Source organism: Mchenga conophoros, linkage group LG15, assembly GCF_057382185.1.
Source record: "Mchenga conophoros isolate Kocher_MC1m ecotype Shallow Benthic linkage group LG15, M_conophoros_male_GT1.1, whole genome shotgun sequence".
Taxonomy (NCBI): domain Eukaryota; kingdom Metazoa; phylum Chordata; class Actinopteri; order Cichliformes; family Cichlidae; genus Mchenga; species Mchenga conophoros.
Genome location: NC_140540.1, coordinates 2,429,858 through 2,452,885, shown reverse-complemented (window position 1 = coordinate 2,452,885; position 23,028 = coordinate 2,429,858). Strand labels below are relative to the sequence as shown.

General features: G+C 41.8%; 1 protein-coding gene across 2 annotated transcripts; it reads right to left on the bottom strand.

Moving 5' to 3' along the window:
• Positions 1 to 1,028: 1,028 nt before the first annotated feature.
• On the bottom strand, positions 1,029 to 11,100 carry LOC146557481 (breast cancer metastasis-suppressor 1-like protein-A). Of its 2 annotated transcripts, none has more exons than XM_085247224.1 (10): positions 10,829 to 11,100; positions 10,521 to 10,611; positions 9,461 to 9,588; positions 8,889 to 8,968; positions 8,385 to 8,481; positions 6,851 to 6,940; positions 6,676 to 6,740; positions 6,545 to 6,584; positions 6,109 to 6,238; positions 1,029 to 3,702 (listed from the first exon to the last, which is right to left on the bottom strand). In XM_085247224.1, exons 1-10 carry the CDS (start codon positions 10,962 to 10,964, stop codon positions 3,585 to 3,587), a joined length of 975 nt encoding a protein of 324 aa, XP_085103350.1. In that variant the 5' UTR covers positions 10,965 to 11,100; the 3' UTR covers positions 1,029 to 3,584. The 2 variants fall into 2 exon arrangements, with proteins under 2 accessions (XP_085103350.1, XP_085103351.1); XM_085247225.1 differs by lacking the exon at positions 1,029 to 3,702 and adding an exon at positions 3,732 to 5,548.
• Positions 11,101 to 23,028: the final 11,928 nt, after the last annotated feature.

Sequence of the window (23,028 nt, the reverse complement as noted above, 5' to 3'; positions counted from 1 at the left end):
CTCAGGTTAGTGACGCACATGCACCCGGCTATCTGCATGATATAAAAGAAAACGTGATTCATCAGACCAGACCAGCATGAGTCAGCATGGGCACCCTGACTGGTCTGCAGCATACAAACTGTGATGATTCTGACACCCTTCGATCAAAGCCAGCATTTATTTTTCCAGCAGCTTCGGAGATGCTCTGACCCAGTCATCTATCTGAACTCACTCAAATCCTTATGCTTGTCCATTTTTCCTGCTTCTAAGCACATGAACTTTGAAATAAAATGTTCACTTGCTTCCAAATATATCCCAGTCTTATTCAGATGTGCCAGTGGTCATAATGTTATACCCGATTGGTGCATATATGCCATAGAAAATATGGTAAATATTGATTTACAATGGTACCTTTGAATTCCAGGCTGCACTGCTGCATCTGATCAATACTCCCGATAGATCAATCAGAGGCTGCAGTGGTTTCTTGTATGTAGTAAGTGGTACATCAGCGCCAATTCTCAATCAATATCAGAATGTGGTGTTAATCTAGTGATTGGCCCTCTGGCAGAAACACATGACTGAGAGTTTGAACAGCACAGCAGAGCAAAGAGCCATTATCCAACAACACTAGATCAGCAAATACCTTCAAATTACGTTACTTTTTTCCCTCCATCACAGAGGAGCGTAGCCTGGCTCGCCGCACCTCAGAGGTCACTTTGGGTTGAGCACCGTCAGGGACTTTCTCTCTTTGTTCAGTGGCGTATTATGTAAGATTGTATCTGGGCTTTTTGTGCATGCTAGGCCAAATCTAATAGGATATAACAGTTCTATGCAAAGCTCAAATTTTTCTTTTTTCATCTAAAGCTGCAAAATCAAAAGAAGTTAGCTTGACTCAAGCTGAGCAGTGCACAGTGATACTGTAATCACTTCAAAGCACAGACGCTTTCCTTTTCCTTCTTCTTTAAAAGTATAGAAAGAACAGTGAAGCTAACACTAGCATATGAAGGTCAGGCCACGGTGATGTGAATGTGCAGATTAGACTCTTCAAATCAAATGACACAAAGTCTTTAATCAGTTGTACATGCATTGGCACAATATCACATTTTTATTTATTTTTCTTTTTAGCTGTGATGTGAAAAAAAGAACCGTGATGCATAAAAAGGTTAAAAAAAACAAATGAAAAACATGTACGCTGATGCGCCAGGACTACGCATACTTTTTTTCATCTTTTATGAATGTTGCAAGCACCTCTCTTTACAATACTGTTGGCAAGTCATCATTTAAAAACATGTTTGCAAAGATAAAAAACAAAGAGCACGGTAAACGCAATGCAAAGCAGGATCTCCTTCAGTTAATCGAACCTAATTTACACGTATGAAGGGACGTCTGATTGGATGGATCGTACACACGCATAAAAAAGAAAACCAAAATCACATCAAATACATCAATGCTGACAAACTGTTTTTTGTTTTTTACTTACAGCAAAGAAGAAGACAGTGGAATAAGGACAGAGGGGTGACATGAAGGACAAGAAGGGAGGACGGGGAACACAACATAAAAACTGCATGAAATGGAACGATTTACAGATTTGAGTCTTTTGTGACTCCACCAGCACATAAAAAAGCAGCTCGAACCTGGGAGGTGGAGGTTTCTTTCTTTTCTTTTTTAAACCTAAAGTCTGGAAGTTTGAGGCACTGTCAGAGAAATGGCAACATGACAGGAGGCAGACAGAAGAATCACAAACCACACAGACGTCTGTATGTACAGGGCAGCTCTCTTTGTCGTAAATTTAAACTGTCGTGTTTGCCTTGCTGATCGGTTTGGAGTAGGGCTGCCACGATTACGTCGACTATCAAAATCGTCGACGACTGATTTAATAGTCGACGCATCGTTTGAAGCTTTGTAAGATCCCAAAGACGCAGGAATAAGTAGCAGGATTTAAGAGTGTAATAACGGACTGAAACAGAAGATGGCAGCACTGCATGTACAAGGATGCCAGCTGCCATTAAACCCAGAAGAAGAAGAAGTAGCTCTGTCCCAGAATTCATAGCGCAGCCCAGCTCAGTTTCCAACAATGGCGGCAGCTAGTTAGTTTTAATGTTACTCTTATTATTCTTTCTGGGTCACAAAATAAACGTTTAACATATTTTCAGGCGGGAATGTAGCTGTGTAAACCTCAAATATCTGCTCAGTTTATCAGGACACCACATATTTTCAAAAGCGCTCCGACGTTTTCAGAGACGTCTGTTACCCACTAGCTCGATAGCTAGCCGGGGGCTAGGCTAACTAGAGCCGTGAGAACACCGGACTCCCGGCAAATCGTTTTCAAACCCACCGCTGTCTTTCACTACTCAGGTTAAATATATATGAGTCACTTAGATAACTTAAAATGTTATTGTTTGGCTTTTTTTTAGTATTTTATTTGTTCCTGAGTAAATCGGTTTGGCTGAGATTAAAGTTATAGTTTTTACACAGCTGAATAAACATCAAAGAGACAGCTGATTATCAGAAGTGTGAGATGCTCAGAATTTACTCCGGTGTCCTGTTATATTTTAGATAGCAAGGAGTTTATTAAACTTCACCGAAACAATCTGCAAATTTCATTAAAATTTAATAAACTATCATCTTGTCTTTATTATTAGTTAGCACAGACCTTAAACACTTAAAGCTGTAAGCTAATGATAGTTATATAAGAGCAGATGCTGCTGGTGCAATAAGCTGTACGTTTTACATCCAATGGATGATGATCTGATTAGTGACTAATCGCAAAAATAATCGGTGACTAGTCGACTATCAAAATAATCGTTTGTGGCAGCCCTACTTTGGAGTTAAATAAAATGTAGTGCTGGAAAAAAAGATAATCCTAAAAGACCAAGAGTTTGTTTAGTACAGTGCCCTTCAATAAATCCTCTGGGGTGCTTTAATCTCATGGTGTTCATAATATAACTACTCACATAATATTGATTCTGTTACACTTTTTAAACTAAATTAAAGTTGGTCTGGGGTCCCTGGGGATCCCAATACAGATCTATCAGGCTCTGTACGAGCATGAAATTCAAGTGTAACTGGTGCGTCTGGAGAGGCAAATCAAACACACTGCTGATGGCGTTAGTGTTTCTCACTCACACATTCGCTGACCCGCTTCTTTTCTCCCGCTCCTGGTGCTAACCCAGTACAGAGTATGGCTTCACTGCGTTGATATTGTTCAGGACTTTCTGTCCCCCCCCCCAAAAACCCCTCCATCAGCCGAGGCATTGTCTAGTCTCAGAAAGGCACGCGACTGAGCTCTGTGGTTCACAGTTTGCTAATGCTCTGGTTCTTCACCTTTCTGTTTAGCAGCACTTTGCATTGATCTCCGTTCCAGAGAAAATGACACTTTGTGACCTTGTCGATAAGATACATATACATATTTACAGAGAAGATCGTCTCCTTATAGCAGAAGGGTCAGTTTATGTATTTGCAACTTGTGCACAGAGGGAGTGAAATGAGATGTGTATGTGTGTTGCAGTAGTAGTAAAATGTACAAAAATACCACATGGAAAAGGACACTGAGAAAGACAAACGCAGCAGAGATGATGGTTTTTGTATGTGGCCGTGTTTTTCATTTACGAGTGTTTGATTGTGTATTTGCCTTTCTGCAGCTGGGAGATGTACAGCTTTGACTTGGTACCATCCAGTCGTTTGAACCACACCTCATCATTGTTGATGGTGGTGATGATGGCACTGCATGACACACAAAAAACAACAACAACAACAACAACGTCAGTGAACAATCGCCCCCCAGTCCTCTCAGATGCCAAAGACGTGTGTGATGACTGTGTGCAAACACACAGGAGGACGCAGCTACTAAGCAGGAAGCCAAAGTCAAACCTGCTCTGTAATGCTCAGCAGGCTTCTGGTTAGAAAACAATAAAGATTTAATAGATGCGTCCTAAACATGTTCTTGATTAGTTTATCAGTGTTTCACATTGTCGTTCAGGGTTTTTGGCCCTCGTCTTTACAACAGAGCCTCGTGGCCATTCGTTTATGCACAGCTGTCCTAAATATCCCGCCACAGCATATCAATCACTTTGATATAATCTCTGGACTTGTGACTGGGCAAACTGATTCCTTCCATCACACCTCCACCACTGTGCGTTTGGTATGAGGCATTTGTGCTGATATGTTGGACCTGTGCATTACGGTCAAACATCTCCACTTTGGTCTCATCTGTCCAAAGGAAATTGCTCCAGACGTCTTCGCACACCTAAACCCTGCTGCACAGTGAAAGTATCTAAACTGTTGGAGGCATCGTGGTAGCGCTCCATCTTTTAAATACAGTCTATAGTGCAGAAGTGACCTCACTTATTCTCCCTGAGCCGTTAGCTTGCACACTTTCTATAAGCAGAGAAAAAACACTAACACCAAAAAACACTGCTCTAATACAGACATTATACAATCAAGTGGACAGACGGGTTGAAACTAGGATGAGCAGGAGCGAGTAGATGAGCTTAATTGAAAAACAGCAACAAACCATTTCATATATTCCACTGAATGGCCAAAGTTTCCTAAAGACAGTTATAAAAACACATATTTTTATTTTGTTGTCATTGGATTACTTCTGTGTTCCAATCATTGGCAAATAATAGTGAAGAATGAAGAAAACTGACCATAAAACTGGCAGAACAATTTAATAAGTAGTGGCCTAATTTGTGGTTTAATAAGTTTAATAATGAGTTCTAAATCTAAAATAACAAAGAGTGTACACAGATTTATAAATCTGAGACCGTGTGTCCACACTTTGGATCTCACAGATCTGAGCTGCAAACATACGAGCGTTTCATACACCCAGCCTCAGGTGTCTACAGGTCATCCCTGATGCAGGAGAACAAAAATAACTGGATCATTGCGAGTCCAGAGCTGCACAGGAGGACTAAAACCTAAATAACAACATGAACATTTTATCCTTCTGATGTTTTGACCAGTTAATTAATAGCTGTCCAAGTATATCAGGTGTCTGTTGTTAGCAGTGTTGGTCATGTGAGCACTTCTCCTGGCTTTTATTTCAGCAGCTCATTTGCTGCTCTGACTGGCTCCTTGTTGCAGCATTACTGGAAACACGATTCATTCTACACATGGATGAAACTGCTTGTACTTCTGTCACTGTTGCAGTATCCTTTTACTGTACTACTGTTACATGAGATCTGGAAGTGGAATATACTGTAGATTAGTCATTTCTAACCCTGGTAAAGGGTTTAAAAAAGGACCAGATGTTTAACTGCTTGTAAATTGCTTCATCATCCTTCTGTAAAACGTTTCATTCAGTCCTTTATTAGAAGAGCTTCCTCTACGACTGCAGTACAGCAGATATGTTGAGCACCTTTTCTGTGAAAGGCAGACACAGGAAGAATTTGTTCACACCTGCATAAAACAAATGAGTTTCTACTACAGACAAGGAAGTGATGTTCAGGTTCATTACTGAGCTGCTTCCACAGGAAGGATCTCATCACATGGTCAGAGCTACTCCAACTACACTGTCGTCCTCAGCCTGCTGAAGATGGTAGTTCAAGAGCACAGTGCTGGAACACATCTGCAGAAAACAGCTGCATTTGTTGTTACAGTTCTTAATACTTAACTTGGCCCCTGTGTATTTGTATAAGTTTAAGTACATTACCTGTAATAATTATAATAATGGATTGCATTTATATAGCGCGTTTCAAGGCACCCAAAGCACTTTACAATTTCACTATTCATTCACTCTCACATTCACACACTGGTGGAGGCAGCTACAGTCGTAGCCACAGCTGCCCTGGGGTATATTGTCTGGTGTGCATGGCTGCCATATCACAGCTCTAACTGCTCATAACAGCCACCTGCTTGTTTCGCCACTCAGTGGTGGCGGTAAAAGCGAGGGGGAGGTGATGTGGCATCATTGCGTGCCTTCAACTGACAGCGCATCCTTTCCAGACGGCACACAGGGCGCGACGCAGAATGTGCAGCCACATTCAGCCTCGTAGGCACATTGTCTCCCCAGCATGTGACTAGAGAGCCATTCAGTCACGTAGCCTTGCACAGTGTGTCACGAGCAGACGCACACACATTCAGAATTCATACTAGAAGCTGTTTCCAATAAACCCCCTTCCCACACACCTAGTTGGGTACTCGTCCTTCCTGTTGATACAGATGGCCTGTCCCCTGGAGTACCACTGGTTGTCATAGAAAAGTCGACCGTCCTCGGAGCGTGCCACGTGGTGATGTCTGTCAGGCTTTACTGCAGGCACTGGAGAAGGAGCAGGAAAGAGAGGAAGAGACGGAGAGGTTTCAAGACAAGCGACGGGGACAGAGTAAGGTTAAAAGAAATAAAAAGTCTTCTAAAAAAGGAGGGAGTCTCCTCTGAGCACAAAGTACTGAGTCAAAACCCCTCGTGTGTAAGTGCGGGTCGATCGCCACACTCAGCCAGGTATCGACTGTAACCAAGGACGAGGAGAAACTCTTAGCGTGTCAGGCTACATTTCACTGTGTGTTATACTTGTATAACTATGCATGTGACAAATAATAAAGAACCTTGAAGAACCTTGAACCTTACCATCCACCTTCACCCTGTGGGGCCCCAGTGATGCCATTGCCTGTGAGGGGAGGACACAGACACAACTTGAAAGGTTAAATCACAGCTTGTACACATTCAGCAGGTGACAAACTCTGCTTTCAGAAGAATACCTTTCTTATTGCAGTCCAGTCTTCAAGGATATCCAGGTCTTGCAGCATGTAAACAATATAAGGCCGTGATAGAAGTTGAGGAAAAAAACAGGAAAAACAAACAAAACATTGGTTTTAACAGCACGTCTGTGTGTGGAGATGAATGAGACAAGGACAGAACAGCAGCGAAGGATATCAGAAACAACAACGGGCTTCTTCTTCTTGACCGGGCAGAACGGGTCCTTTTTCTTGTTCTTCCGTGAGTGCAATCCATCATTCCACAACTCTGCAGAACGGAGAGAGAGCGGAAAACAGCTGTGCGTTTGACCACTTCCTTCTACACTGCTCAAAACAACACATCAGATTTCAACAAGGATCAAAATCATGCTGGATATCTATACTCATAAGAACAGGAAGGCTCCACCAGACAATGTCCATCCCTCAGGCCACCTGTGTAGGATCACCTACGAGCAGTGACACTGACCCTGGTCGAATGCAAAACTAGTGAAACAACAGTCCTGTTTTGGGGTTGTCTGTTTTGAAACAGTGTAGATTTAACTGACAATAAACTCATCCGATGTCATTACTTGGATTATAAATCAGATGAGCAGTGCAGCTGTGGGTCCCCGCAGGTCATCACGAGGATTGCAGAATTAAAGCTGTACCCGTCCATCTTTTATTTACAGTATAGTACAGCTAGGCAACCTAAATGTGAGTCACCATCAGTGTTGGTCAAGTTACTTGAAAAATAATGAGTAACTAATTACTGATTACGTCCCCCAAAAAGTAATCCTGTTACTTTACTGATTACTTATTTTCAAAAGTAATTAATTACTTAGTTACTTTGTAAAAACACGATTTACAACCTGAATAGGTGATAAAGCGATAGATCTTTCAGCCCAATTCTACTTTTTCTGCCTTGTTTTATTAGTTTTAATCTTTTAACTTTATGCATCAAGCAAAAATGTAATTATCTGCAACATTCTCTGACTGGAAGAAATTTGTTTAACATTTAAACCTATTTTCTGCACATTCCAGCACATAAAATAATTTTTTGTGTGTGTTTACACTCAGTCTTTCAAATAGATGCAAGTAAAACACAGCAGAACATAAATAAAGTCAAAGACTCAGCGGTCCTGTTGCTCTATTTTCACCTGTAAAGCAGGAGTGGGGTAGGCGGAGGTTTACCCTGGTGCAGGTGTGCAGCGGTCAGTGGAAGAATCCGCGAGTTTCTCTGTGAGTTTCCCATTACGTCGTAGCTACTCGGTGCTTGTTGGAAGTTTAGACGTTTTCTTCCCACCCACAGCGGACACTAGTGTTTTTGTCACTTTTTATGGAATCAAACTCAAAGTAAGGTCAGTACTTCCACGCTTTAAACGCTGCACGCTCATACTTTCTCCTGCACTCGATATATGATCCACTGTTGATCTGCACACAGCTGCTGTCACTAACATCGCACTCGCTTACGTCACTGTCGTGAGACATTCTCGCAATAAAATCACGGTTTTAGTAACGCAGTAACGGTAATCTAATTACTGTTTTTGCAATAGTAATCCCTTACTTTACTCATTACTTGAAAAAAAGTAATCGGATTACAGGTAACGCGTTACTGCCCATCTCTGGTCACCATAGACCCAACTTCTCACAAATGTTTGGTAATTCCTGACTAAACTCTGGATAAATACCTGATAAAAATACAGAATAATAAAAAAGGATGTTCTTGTTGCTACCTGAGGTAATGTCGATACTGTGCCTGTCTTCCTCCAGTCTTCTGATCTTTTCCTCCAACTCACTCTGCACAGTATCAAACAGCAGCAACTTCTCACTCTAGAAGGCAGAAAACACACACACACACACACACACGCACACACACACACACACACACAAACACACACGCACACACCCACGCACACACACACACACACACACACACGCACACACACACACACACACACACGCACACACGCACACACACACACACACACAAACACACACGCACACACACACACACACACACGCACACACACACGCACACACACACACACACACACAACAATACTGAGCAAAAATGGTCAAATAGCTTAAACTAGTAGGATTGAGTTGAATTTACTCCACAATTAAGCAAAACATCTCAAAAATCTAAAATTACAGACGTATTTGAAACTTCAAAAGAAAGAAAAAAGATAAAGAATTCTGTGTTTTTGAACAAGATGTATTTTAACTTGGCCTCTCACCTCCCAGTGCTGGCACGCTGCTTGGATCTCACACTCGTATTTGTTCTTTACTGACTCCAAGCACAGCTCCCTGTAGATCCCTGGAAAAAAATCATACAAATCTAATCTGCAGGAAGGACAAGATCCTTTTCTGTAGCTGAGAGTTGTACATAAAGGAGGTGATAGTATTTCAAAGTTTATATTCCCATTTAAAATGCCAAGAAAATATGGTGAACCCTTTAAATGATCAGGATCTCTACACATAAATCAAGATCGATACACACGTGCTTGAAGCACAGATGAAATCTGTGGAAATCTGAGAAGAAGCTACAGAAACGCTCCGATGGAGATTACTGCTGTTAAACAAGTTCACTTCAGGGATGCACCTAATTTCTCCAGCCTGCATGATTCAGTATTGTTCAGTCAGACCATCTTTGCTTGGACTTGTGACTTAGATGGAGGTCAGACCTTATTTTGTAAGTAATATTTGCAGAAATACTGTTAATCCAACTGGGTTCACAAACTACAATGTAAACTTTGTATGTCAAGGTCACAGTCAGACCTATACGTCTCCATGACAACTATAGACTCACCGGCCACTTTGGTCCTGATCTGCATGTTCTCCTGCAGGTTGGCTAAAGGTTCCAGATACTCTTGGGCACAACCGGCCATGACCTCCTGGAGCTTGATGTCCACCTGGCTCAAACGCTCCTTATACAACCTGAACAGCAGATAGTTGCATTTTAAAACTGTGTTGTAATGTCTGTTGTCAAACCCATTTTAGAACTGATGTATAAATGTGACTGGCATGGCCCGGCCCGGTGAATGACAGGTAGAAATCTCTCCAAATATGACATAAGTACCTGGACTGGACAGTAATAACCCAGGAATGACACAGAATCCAAAGGCACACTGGAGGTCTGTACTGTGAAGCAAGATTTGGGGCTTATTGATGCAAATCCAGGTTCACCCTTTGGGTTTTCAGTGTTACGAGGGTGTGTTATGACTCACTTCTTACTGGGGAATTATGCTTCAGCAGGAAATCTATGGCACAACCTGGTGTGAAATGTAGCACCTCTCTAGAAATGGAGCTACACGACCAGTTGAGGCAGCCCACAACTATTGCAACTGGCCTTCAGCACTGATTGCTGTTACTATCAGAAGGGCTGTGGGACAAAAGCAGTGGGAAAACTAGAGGGACAAATATGTTATGTCAAACTATCGTGTGTGGATTTCAGTGTGCAGATAGTGAGCGAGTCTGCAGTGTTTATAGCTGTGTTTGAGCATCACTACGCTCATGTCTCCCCCTCCCTGTAACAGCTGGGATAGTTTCCAGATCTCGCTCCACAAACCTCTATGTTGGGGCAAACTGGTAGATGGCTGCGTGGGTATGTTGAACTTATTTTGTAGTATAGGCCTCTAGACTCACAGCCTCACAGCATACTGGAACACCATTTCAGAACCAGTACTTTATACAAACTGCCTGAAGGCAACAAGACAAATCCATGATATTGACCAGTAATACTGGCTAAAATGGACCAAGATCCACGGTCCATGTCACTGGGAATATCCCAGTGAATCTGACAAACACCTCAGAGTGTGAGTCCCAGATGTCAGAGCTGCTTTCAGTGTGAAACATGTCAGAGAGCTTACTGTTCCTTCAGGTCAGTGAACTGCTTCTCCAGTGTGGTCATCTCATCCAGGCACTCCATCCTCCTCCTCTCACAGTCTTCATCGTCCATCTCTGTTCACATACAGACATGACAGCTTTGACAACCCCTCCACACCACAACTGCTTTTTATCCTCATCCACATGACAACCCCACACTGCACTTCACACCCAAGCAACCTGTCAGCCCATTTTTAAGAGAAATCACGCGCACTGTTAAACATATAAATTACACTCGAGTATGTAACACGAGTTTAACTGTCGGTTGATGTTCAAGGCCTATTTTTCCCACCCGAGCTGTCTCCATCTTCAGACACGGACGAGCTAACGGTATCCTCCTCGTCTGTGGTGCTGCCGTCTTGCTCGGGAAAGTCCACCTCCATTTCTTCGTGGTTGCTTTCTTTCTTCTCCCGCGAGTGGACCGGCATTGCGACTGTCAGATAAGCCGGTGTTAACGGGGTGGCACGGCCTTTCTTCAATGTTTCACCCCGAAGAAAGAGCCAAATGCAGCGGTAGCTAACCGGCTAGCTAGCCCGCGTCTACCAGCTGGAAATACAAACATGGCCACCGTCAACCAATCATAAGGCGCTTTACTGAGTTTGTCCAATCAAATGCTTCTGTGAACGAGCTTGCGACCGGAAGCTTGCAGGGATTTGTAGTCTTTAAAAAAAACTTTTTTCAAAACGTCTCTTTATATCAAGTCTGTTGTGAGGATTAATTCTTTATTTTGTCCATAGATTAATTCTTGTACACTTAACTTAAACATTAACTCCTGACAGCAATTTAGAGACTCTCACAAATGCGTCTATATTTATATTTCATGACAAGCACCTTTTGTTAATATTACAAATCTTTAATTGATTTAGACAGGCTGGCACTGCAGTCTCTGGTGCTGATCAAAATCCATACCTTTAAAAAAATTGTATCCTTTTCATTTTCTATCTTTGGAGGTCATTTTTTTAACCCATCAATTTACTATAACTAGATGCTACTTGTAGTATCTAAGCTATACTGTTACTGTATTAGTTTTTCTTTCCTATTTTCTGTCTGATAGTTACACAGCCACATTTTCAGATAATAAGTTTAGTGTATCTGGACGTATTTGTGTAATCCCAGACTTCAGGCTTCTGTGAATGCACCAATACAGACAGTTTGTGATGGGCAGCCAACCAGAAGAAAGTTGGCTAAAGTAGCCCAAGGAAGGGAGAGTGGTTAACCAGCAGGCACATGGGCGGCCAAGGCTCGCTCATGACTGTAATCTAACAGATGAGCTAACTCAAATGACCAAAACAGTTAATGCAAGTGTCAGAATACACCGTGCATCAGTTTGTTGGGTCCTGCCATCCTTGTTGATGTTACTCTGACACGTACCACCTACCTAAGCATTGTTGCAGACCATTAACATGGTTTCATGGAAACTGTATTCCCTGATGGCTGTGGCTTCTTTCAGCAGGAACAGCGCACTGCCACAGAGCAACAATGGTCTAGGAAAGGTTTGTGGAGCACAACAATGACTTTGAGGTGTTGACTTGGCCTTCAAATTCTCCAGACCTCAATCCAGTCGACCATCGTTTGGATGCGATGGACAAACAAGTCTGATCCATGAAGGCCTCACCTCACAGCTTAAAGGATTTGCTGGTAAAATCTTGGTGCCAGATACAACAGCACACCTTCAGGTTTAGTGGGTCAGGGTTGTTGTGACATCTAAAGAGGGACCAATATTAGTCAGGTGGTCATAATGTTATACCTCATCAGTGTGTAAGTCAACTGTAGGGGTTTATAAGTTCCTCCAAATGGTTATTGTGTTGCCCCTTTTCTTTACTTCATAATGCAAATCATCTAAAAGAAACTTCTCAAACATCCTACGAGCTGTTGGAAAAGTATTGTGGGAAGTGTTGTTAATGCTGATTTTATCTGTTGTCACGCTCTGTTTTGTAATTTTAACTTATTTTATGTATTTTATGACTATTGTTCCTTTTATTAATTGTGTTTTTTTGTAAGGTGACCTTGGGTTTCTGAAAGGCGCCCTCAAATAAATGTATTATTATTATTATTATTATTATTATTATTATATAATATAAAAAGCATGTAATATAATATATTCAATAACTTGAACTCACTCAAAAGGCAAGATGACATTTTGGTTAGATCACCATTAACCTTTAAGGCTGTTATTTCCACCTTAAAGCTGTAAAAAAACCCATCTCAACAGAAATGGATACTATTCATGTTTCTTTGTGTTGTTACTTGCACTTAAATAGTAAATACCACCTGAGTTATGGCTCTGTGAAGTGTTTTCACAGGAGTTAAAAGTAACTCACATCTGCAGGGAATATGAGAGCTGCAGGTGTGGAGCTCTAATGAACATGGAGACTGGAAGCACAGAGAAAGTCTCATCAGAGCTGACTCATGAATGACAGCGTGTTAGTCCTGCAGGTCTGGACCCTTTATTTGGCTCTGGAACCAGACAGGTTCCAAGCACCCGGTGCAGCTGCAGGAACACATTGCAGAGGTGTTAGAGAGCCTCTGCAAGCTGAGTGGCAGATGATTCAAGCACCTCGGGGTTCAAGCTGTCACGGCTCGACGCTTGACTCTATTCTCACTCACCTGGGTGGCAGTGATGGATGACTTGAGGAGCGAGAGGAGGCTGCAGTCGTGATGTTGTGTTGTGCGGTGATGGACAGTCGGAAGAATGAAAGTAGTGCATTTTCTTTCACTGGAGAAGATTGCAGCACTTCGGTAAAATAAAATCAGTACATGCCGAATGGTGTTCAATTTCACTGTTTAATATTTGCATATGCAGGGATAAGAGACAAACCCCATACAGGCTTTCATACAGATATTAAACTTAGGTATTTACAGAATAAGCACCATGAAATTGCAACCTTTAGAAGACAGAAACTAAGCCAGAAAATGTGATTACCTGACAAGAAGTTGCTTTTTAACGTAGTTTAATGATCCCTCACTTGTGATAGTCTTGTCTTTATTTTGAGCTCCTTCGGTTATTAATTTACTTGTTGCCAGGAGAGATCTGTGCACAGCTCTCTTTGACTATACAGTGATCCATTTGTTGGAAATGTAAACGCAGCTTTTTGATGTCTGATAAAATGGATTTTGGTGTCCTGTAATGAGGTAGTTTACGTTTTTTAAACATTTGCTTTCATGAAATGTACAATATTCGACTTAGTATAGTGCTGTACACATTATCCACTCAGAGCCCACAATCTTCACCTTTCAACCACACGAGGGCGATAGAGGCCTTTGACGGTGGTTCTCCAAAGCTCCTCTGTTCTTGAAATCACTCAAGTGAAAGAGAAACAATTAAGAATAATGATAAACTCAAACAAATAAAATAGTACACAATTTAACTACGAATAGCTGATTGCATTAGACAAATAAACTTAATATGCTTGCTGTTGGCTGCACAAATGGTACAAAAATATGAAACAGCAAAGCTTTACCCAAGACAGGGATTGTGAATTTCTTAACCCTTTAACAAAAGTCTCAGGATTAGGCAGGATTTTACCTGAGAGTACAGTCAAAAGCAGAGGTGTAACAACTCCACAGAAAGACGGTGATTTGTCTTTTGCCCTTCTCCCCCGTCCCTCTTCTCAGCTGTTTCTCTTTCCCTCTTTCTTTCTCCCCTTCTTTCCCCCAGTCAAGTCTGTCCCGTATTCAGTAAGTGAAAATAAAATAAACAATAAAAGGTGAATCAAATGGACCATTACGGCAAGGCTGGGATGGTCAGTTTGGTAAAGTAAATCCGTTGGGCATCTTTCTTTGCCTTTAGACAACAATTCTGATGCAAAAGAGCCAAACGGGACAGGCAAAAAAAAAAAAAAAAAAAAAAAAAAAAAAAAAAGAACGACGGTGATACTTGTTTGGCTGTGTTGCACAAACCAATGAGAATTAGGATACAAAGAAATCCAGTAAGCTCATACCCTGAACAGTTCAATCTAATTCACCGAATTAATCAAAGTTCAAGAGTATTATCAGTAGTAACCATAAAATACATGGAAATATGTGAACGGCATGTCGCTGCGCTGGACCACTCCCTCCATGATCAGTATTTGGCATTTGATGACTTTCCTTCTTTATCATTTTCCATACATACATTCTGTTGTTGGCTCTTATTCAGCTGCCATATGTTGGGAGGCAGACTACACCCTAGACAGGTCGCCACTCTGTCGCAGGGCTAACACAGAGAGACAACCGTTACAGTCAACCTATGATTTAGAATCACCAATTAAATCAACCCCACTAACTGCATGTCTTTGGCCTGTGTGAAGGTGGAGAACCAACGCAGACACAGGAAGAACAACTCCAGAGAGAAAGGCCCCGGCCATATGGGGGATTTGAACCCAGGACCTTCTTTCTGTGAGGCAACCGTGCTAACTATTGCATCTTGTTCTGTACGTTAGGAGTAAAAAACCCCATTAGGTGCTCGTTGTGTTTGTAGGAGTAGCAATTTTTGTGAACTACAGATGAACCGGTGGGATGACGGATGTGTCACGGCGTGGGCTCGTCTGTCTTTAGGCCGGTTGAGCTAAAAATTACATTCTGTGTCTTTCCTCAGATTTTTTTTGTCCACAGTGGCGAAGGATGAGATCTCAGAGAGGACTCGGTAACACACGATCCGACTGCACTCACACCGCATTTTTATGTTTAGCCATCATGAATAAAGAGGGTCACCTGAATAACAATGTCTCACATCCATTTTTGCATTGTAAACAAGTGGATAGTGTGTCCCATTGTGGGATGGCATTATTGGCTTTCCTTTCATAAAGGTTGACCCAGTGTATCATATGCTCGGGGGGGATAAGAAGGAAGGCAGTGGGTGAGCTTTCAGGGAATTAAACCGGTTGTTTTCACAATCAGCTGACTATTAGGCCTCAAGGTGACGGCACATGGCTATTTTTAGGGGGCTAAAGAGGTGTGTTAAGTTCCCCGTGTAGACATTTGTAACATTTCTGCACTATCAGGAAACAGACAAGAAAAACCTTTTAATTTTTAATGTTCTTTTAAAGTTACATTAAAGTCATTTAATGAGCTTTTATTCTCTGTGTGGTGGCTGCACATGCAAATCTACTAATAATGTCAAATAATACATACTGCTGCATTTTTTTAAAGGTAATTTTTGTACCGTCACATTCAGGCCCAGAAACTCAAGCCTGGCCTCCACGAGGTATAAATGTCAAGAGCGCAATAAGAACCCTCTGATACGACCTGCAGAGGGTAAAGCCCCAGAGACAGGCTGCTGCCCATGTAACAGTACAATAAGCACATTAAGAGAGTGTTGATCCCTTTGGCTCAGTTCACTCTTTATCTGTGGAAAAAAGAAGAAAGAAAAGTAAGCAAAGATTTTTCTAATTTAATCTGGGCCTCGTCTTGAATCAGTGCATTTGTGTTCATAATCTATAAGCAGCTGTGATTTCAGTTGTTCCTGGCCCTCTGTGTCTATTAAGTCTTTCTTTGGAACTTCCAGTCCTTATCCACATCCACAGCATCCTCTACTGGCCACATTGCCATATTGGTCTTGGTGCTATAGTTGCTTTGATAGTGATAATAAATGATTAATCAAAACATTTAAATAACTGTAGATAAACAAGATTTCCCCCCTTCCTTTCCCCCCTTATCTCTTGAGTTTATCCTTTATAAATCATCTTAGTTTCTCCTTTATTTTTTAAGCCAGTTGTTCATGATTTCCACATCTCGGATGCAATCTGATCCATTCCATGCTTTCTAACTGCGTCTCCTGTTACTGCGTTACTGCAGCTAGACTGAAGGGGGAGGCTGTAGCAGATCACAAAGGTACTTTTTAGGTGGAGGCCAAAAATACGCTGTGGCTTTTCGGGTGGTCTGACACGCAGTAATGAATCCATTATGTGTCTGCTGGCTGCATTTGTTTTTCCTCTCTCCAAAAACACACAGAATGTTCCAGTCGTCTTACCAGCGACTGCTGATTCTCTGAACTCCTTTAACAGTACGGGTCATTCTAGCAGCACGAGCTAGTGCACGACACCAAAGCTGACAGGAGGCCTGCCTGATGTTCGGCAGATGCAGAAATATACGGGAGAGTGTTAGACGGTAAAAGATTTTGCTCAGTTGATTCGTGGCTTATCTTGTAGACTCACTATTTCCGTAGTGCGTAGCGCTTCACACGGCTCTAAGTGTGTCAGGAAACTTGGCTTGTTTAATTTGTATTTAGCGCAGTATAGTACTCAGGCAGAAAGTCTGAGCTGTCTTTGTGGTTTATTTCAGAACACTTGTAATGTTTTTTTTTGTTTCTCATAGTCTTATACAATGCTGGGTTGGCACAACAGACAATCAACGAGAAACTCGAGAGAAGAGAAAGAAAACTAAACAGAGAATCACAGTTTGTGGTCGGGCTGCATGTTTCCTAATTTCCTTCCAACTGTATTACTTAAAGCTTTGCTGGAAGAATCATAGCTCACTGTCACCTGCTTTAACTGCTTTGCATGTCCAGTCACATGGCTGTCAGCACTGTGATAATAATGTGTAAAGCAAAGTAAATACATGAGCTCAGATCATACTTGTGTGCACAGGTCACTGCCCTGCCTATTTTCTGACATCATTCAAATGTGGCTGAAATCACCTGTAGTTGTAATTATGATCTATTCTTCACTTGAAGCGTTTTCTCTTCTGTCTCCTTTGAACCACTGGAGCTAATCGTCTCACTCTAAAGACAGTTTGAGTTCTTGGGCTCATTGTGCTGTGGGAAGCTTTGAAATGGTGTAAATCCCCTCCATTAGCATTCCTCCTCTGCTTAACACTTTGAAATTTTTATTACACTGTTAACTGCCGTTAGCCTGTTTCACTCACTACACGTGTAAAGGCAGAGCTCCAACAGCCCCACAGCTGTCTTAAGCTGAACTGCATGTTGGTATAACCAGTAGACTAGGATTCTACATGTTGTGTGAAAGTACACTAGGTTTTTATGTATTAGTACACAAAATAATTCATCCAAGGCCCAGCAGCGGCTGCACTTCCTCCGTGTCCTCTGCCATGCCTGGAGACAATCGGCAGCTCCTCCTGTCTCAGGAAAGCCAGGCCATCACAGGTGACCCTTGCACCCCGCCCACCACCTGTTTGACCTGCTGCCCTCTGGTCAGCGCCTCAGGTCAATCAGGTTCCACCCCTCCAGACTCTCAAACAGCTTCTTCCTCTGGGCCATTCGGACTGTTAACAAACACTATACACTCACACAAATATGCATGGTTATCCATCACGTTCGTATATATTTCTCTTGTTTGCTTTTTGCTCCTGCCGTCCATTATTTATATTTTATTCTGGCACAGCTGGTGTGGAGCACCCATAATTTCATTGTACAGATAAAATGATGCCTATTCTATTCTATTCTATTCTATTCTATTCTATTCTATTCTGGCCTTAGCAGGTTCTAAAATTATTTAAGTGACCTATTGAGCTATTGAATGTAGGAGTAGTGTGTGAAAAGTACACCCTTACATCTTCTGTGACAATTAAGAGGGTAAGTTAGAGCCAGGCTCTGCTAATCAAATGCACATGATAAAGTGATCATCAGTAAACGGGAGCACCTTTATAAAGCAGAGGTTTTGGTACTTTGCTGGTGTGGAGCATTCAGGTGTGTGCTAACATAGTACAGAGGACAAACGTGCAGTTATTGCTGCCCATCAATGTAGGTAGAGTTATAAGGCCATTTACAAACTATGTGGGATTATCATGAGTGGAAAATATTCAAGAGAGTTGCCCATTTTCAAAGGAGTGGATGTCGCAGCAAATCCAACCCAAAGTAAAAAAAACAACAACAAGAAGTACGTCTCAGACTCTATGAGCTTCAGTTAGCATGTTAAATGTCAAAGTTCGTGACAGTACAATAAGATAAAGACTGAACAAATACAGGTTGTTAGGAAGGGTTGCTGGGAGCGCGCCTCGGGCCTCAAAAAAAGGAACATGGCAGCGTAGATATGCAAAGTTGCATCTGGACAAAGCAAAAGACTCCTGGAACAGACAAGACCAAAGCGGAAATGTTTGGACCAAATGCAGCAACACACTCGGTCAAAAGCAAACACAGCACATCAGCACAAGAAGCTCATAACAACTGTCAAGCACAGTGGTGGAGGGGAAGGATTCGGGCTTGTTTTGCAGACCCAACCTTGCAGTCATTAAGTCAACCATGACCTCCTCTGTGAAGGCATCTGTCTGACAGCTAAAGCTTGGCTCAAACTGAATCATGCAACAGGACAACAAACCCAAGCATAGCAACAAATCTACAACAGAATGGCTGAAAAAGAAAAGAATCAAAAATACGCCCAGATAACAATTCCTCTATAATGATGTGAGAGACTGATAAAGTCATAATGAGAAAGCAAATTGCTTTAAGTTATTGCTGTAAAATGTGGACCTTTTATTTGTTTGGTTTTTTTAAATGTCCCAGTATGTAAAACCTTGAATTTCAATTCATGTTTTCATTTCAATTGAAGTCATTCCAGTGAATGAATTGCCAAGAATGAAGAAGAAGGACTAATGTTTCCCAGGTAAGAAGCTGTTTTGCAACATGTCGAGGTGGTGAAGGGGAACCTAAACCTTTGTTCAAACGACTGGTAGCAGCTCCCATTTCGAGTGAAACTTTGAAGAATAGGCACATTAATTTTTAACGTTACATACATGCCAGTTACCTTTAGCGCAAGATAAGCATATTTATAGAAACTTTTAGTATGTATCCCACATCGCCAATACAGTTCCAACATTTGTAACAAACCAGACTGCAGGAAGTGATTTTAATTATGCATTAAGAGCACAGACAGACATCGCTTACGCTAACGTGGAAGCGACTTATGCTAAACTTACACTGTTTTTAATAGCCAGGAGGGATTAAAATGATGACTCATTGAATAGAAGACCATTGTCCCACTTCATCTGTGACCTCTGATTCCTTTCCAGCAGTAATAAACTTAGCTTAGCATAGCTTCGATTGTAAATATGACGAAACAGCTAGCTTAGCTGAATGGTTAAAACAGATCTACAAGCACCTTTAAATTAATTTCTGGTGTGGCTTGATTAATGCAGAGAAGTTCTTTTTATTTTCTTTTTTCCCCTTTTTTATTTACTGGGAGTCACATGCTGGAACTTTTCCTCAGCTGACGACAAAGACTTCCTGGAAACCCCACTAATTTGCCTGGCAACCTTGTGACTATGACAACAGCAAAAGTACTAGTTGCTGTTTGTACACTTTGTGTACAATTTGGCCAGGCTAGCTGTTTCCCCTGCTCCTGTTTCTTAGACTACAATAAGCTAATGAGCTACTGGCTGTAGCCTACATACATACAAGCATGAGATTCTCCCAACATGCCGAACAATTTCAATAAATCTCTGAAACTCAAACATCTAAAAGACCAAAAAAACAAACAAAACAAAAAAAGTCCTGAAATGGACAGAAAATTGTCCCCAACTGTCATATTGTCATAGAGCTGATGTTAGAGCCTCTCATGTGTTTGCGTGCTGCGCTAAGTGTTTTTAACCTGGTAGTTTGACTGTGAGAGATGCCTGTGGCAGTAGGGCAGTGGGGCAGGAGGAAAGGATATCTAATGGATCCTTATTCCTGCTCTGTATATATATATACAGTGGGGCAAAAAAGTATTTAGTCAGCCACCGATTGTGCAAGTTCCCCCACTTAAAATGATGACAGAGGTCAGTAATTTGCACCAGAGGTACACTTCAACTGTGAGAGACAGAATGTGAAAAAAAAATCCATGAATTCACATGGTAGGATTTGTAAAGAATTTATTCGTAAATCAGGGTGGAAAATAAGTATTTGGTCACCTCAAACAAGGAAAATCTCTGGCTCTCACAGACCTGTAACGTCTTCTGTAAGAAGCTTTTCTGTCCCCCACTCGTTACCTGTATGAATGGCACCTGTTTGAACTCATCATCTGTATAAAAGACACCTGTCCACAGCCTCAAACAGTCAGACTCCAAACTCCGCCATGGCCAAGACCAAAGAGCTTTCGAAGGACACCAGGAAAAGTATTGTAGACCTGCACCAGACTGGGAAGAGTGAATCTACAATAGGCAAGCAGCTTGGTGTGAAAAAATCAACTGTGGGAGCAATCATCAGAAAATGGAAGACATACAAGACCACTGATAATCTCCCTCAATCTGGGGCTCCACGCAAGATCTCATCCCGTGGGGTCAAAATGATCATGAGAACGGTGAGCAAAGATCCCAGAACCACACGGGGGGAGCTGGTGAATGACCTGCAGAGAGCTGGGGCCAAAGTAACAAAGGTCACCATCAGTAACACACTACAACGGCAGGGAATCAAATCCCGCAGTGCCAGACGTGTTCCGCTGCTGAAGCCAGTGCATGTCCAGGCCCGTCTGAAGTTTGCCAGAGAGCACATGGATGATACAGCAGAGGATTGGGAGAATGTCATGTGGTCAGATGAAACCAAAGTAGAACTTTTTGGTATAAACTCAACTCGTCGTGTTTGGAGGAAGAAGAATACTGAGTTGCATCCCAAGAACACCATACCTACTGTGAAGCATGGGGGTGGAAACATCATGCTATGGGGCTGTTTTTCTGCCAAGGGGACAGGACGACTGATCCGTGTTAAGGACAGAATGAATGGGGCCATGTATCGTGAGATTTTGAGCCAAAACCTCCTTCCATCAGTGAGAACTTTGAAGATGAAACGAGGCCGGGTCTTCCAACATGACAATGATCCAAAACACACCGCCCGGGCAACAAAGGAGTGGCTCCGTAAGAAGCATTTGAAAGTCCTGGAGTGGCCTAGCCAGTCTCCAGACCTCAACCCCATAGAAAATCTGTGGCGGGAGTTGAAAGTCCGTGTTGCTCGGCGACAGCCCCAAAACATCACTGCTCTCAAGAAGATCTGCATGGAGGAATGGGCCAAAATACCAGCTACTGTGTGTGCAAACCTGGTAAAGACCTATAGTAAACGTTTGACCTCTGTTATTGCCAACAAAGGTTATGTTACAAAGTATTGAGTTGTATTTTTGTTATTGACCAAATACTTATTTTCCACCCTGATTTACGAATAAATTCTTTACAAATCCTACCATGTGGATTCATGGATTTTTTTTTCACATTCTGTCTCTCACAGTTGAAGTGTACCTCTGGTGCAAATCACTGACCTCTGTCATCATTTTAAGTGGGGGAACTTGCACAATCGGTGGCTGACTAAATACTTTTTTGCCCCACTGTATAGCCTACAGCTACAATATGCATGTACATATAACACCGTGGGAATGCCTGGGAAGGGTAACAAAGGTATTACCCCTTCTCCGAATAACGCCTACACTTCCCCGAAGTAAATATGCATTTGCGCATTCAGCACGAAACTAAGTCAAGAAAGGGGAGGATCTCATAGATTTTCACCTCACTTTGAAAGTTTCAGTCAATACACTGAGTCTCAGATGTCTTCTGTCAACATTTTCAGAAGTTATAGCAGAAGAAAGAGAAGGAAACGCAAAATCTTATGACCGCACACACCACTGAAACAGGTATGGAAACCTGTTTGAACCATTTCTCAATTTGTTATGGGAAACACACAGGGTCAGTGCATTTCCTCGGCCATGCAGACGCAGTGAGATCACTGGAAAAGTACAAACGTCACTCACATTAACTAATCTAATCCTAATGATTTTATTAAAGCGCATTATATATAATATCTGATACGTTATCTACACGGTTATGCACTAACAACTAATTATGTTGCATCAGTGCGGTGAAGTCCCTTTGACAGAGAAACATCCTGACTCATATCATTGAACCCTACCTACCCATTATCAAATATCACCCATGGAAAACAGCAATGTGTGAACTTGTCATAGTAAAATACTCCTTTTTTACATCAAGCCACACATTATGAAAACATAAGGTGGGTGTAGTTTGTGTCAACTTTGGGTGTAGAACTGCTGTGTCAGTATGCCCACACAAAAAAGGATCTTGTTTAGGTTGTCCACTGAGTGATTACTGTAAAAATGAAGTAATAGCTCCCTCCTGAAACAGGAGGGAAGTCGTCATGAATGACAGGTCCACATCTGGGAAGCTGAGGCTATTTTTAGACGCTAAACTGAATACAACCAACTAATGCAAGCGACGTAAAAAAAACAAAAAACCTTTCTGCTTATCTTATATTCAGTTTACCTTTATCTTGCACTTCAGAGACTTGCACTCTGACACATTTGGGGAGAGAAAAAAAACATCTCATTTCCTGCCACAAGTAAGATTAGAAGCCTTAAGGTAGCAGGCAGGAGGAAACATGTAGCCTTCAGGTTACAAACTATAAATAATCTGGAAACATCCACCTTTGAACAGTTACACTCTTAGTTGTGATGTTGAACGCTGACTCCCTGAACTGACACTCAGTCAGAAATGGCTGAGAAATCAGCTGGAAACATGGAAAATTAAAATAATAAATAAATGAGGCTAGATGCATGTATGGATTTTTTGTTTCTTGTTTACTTT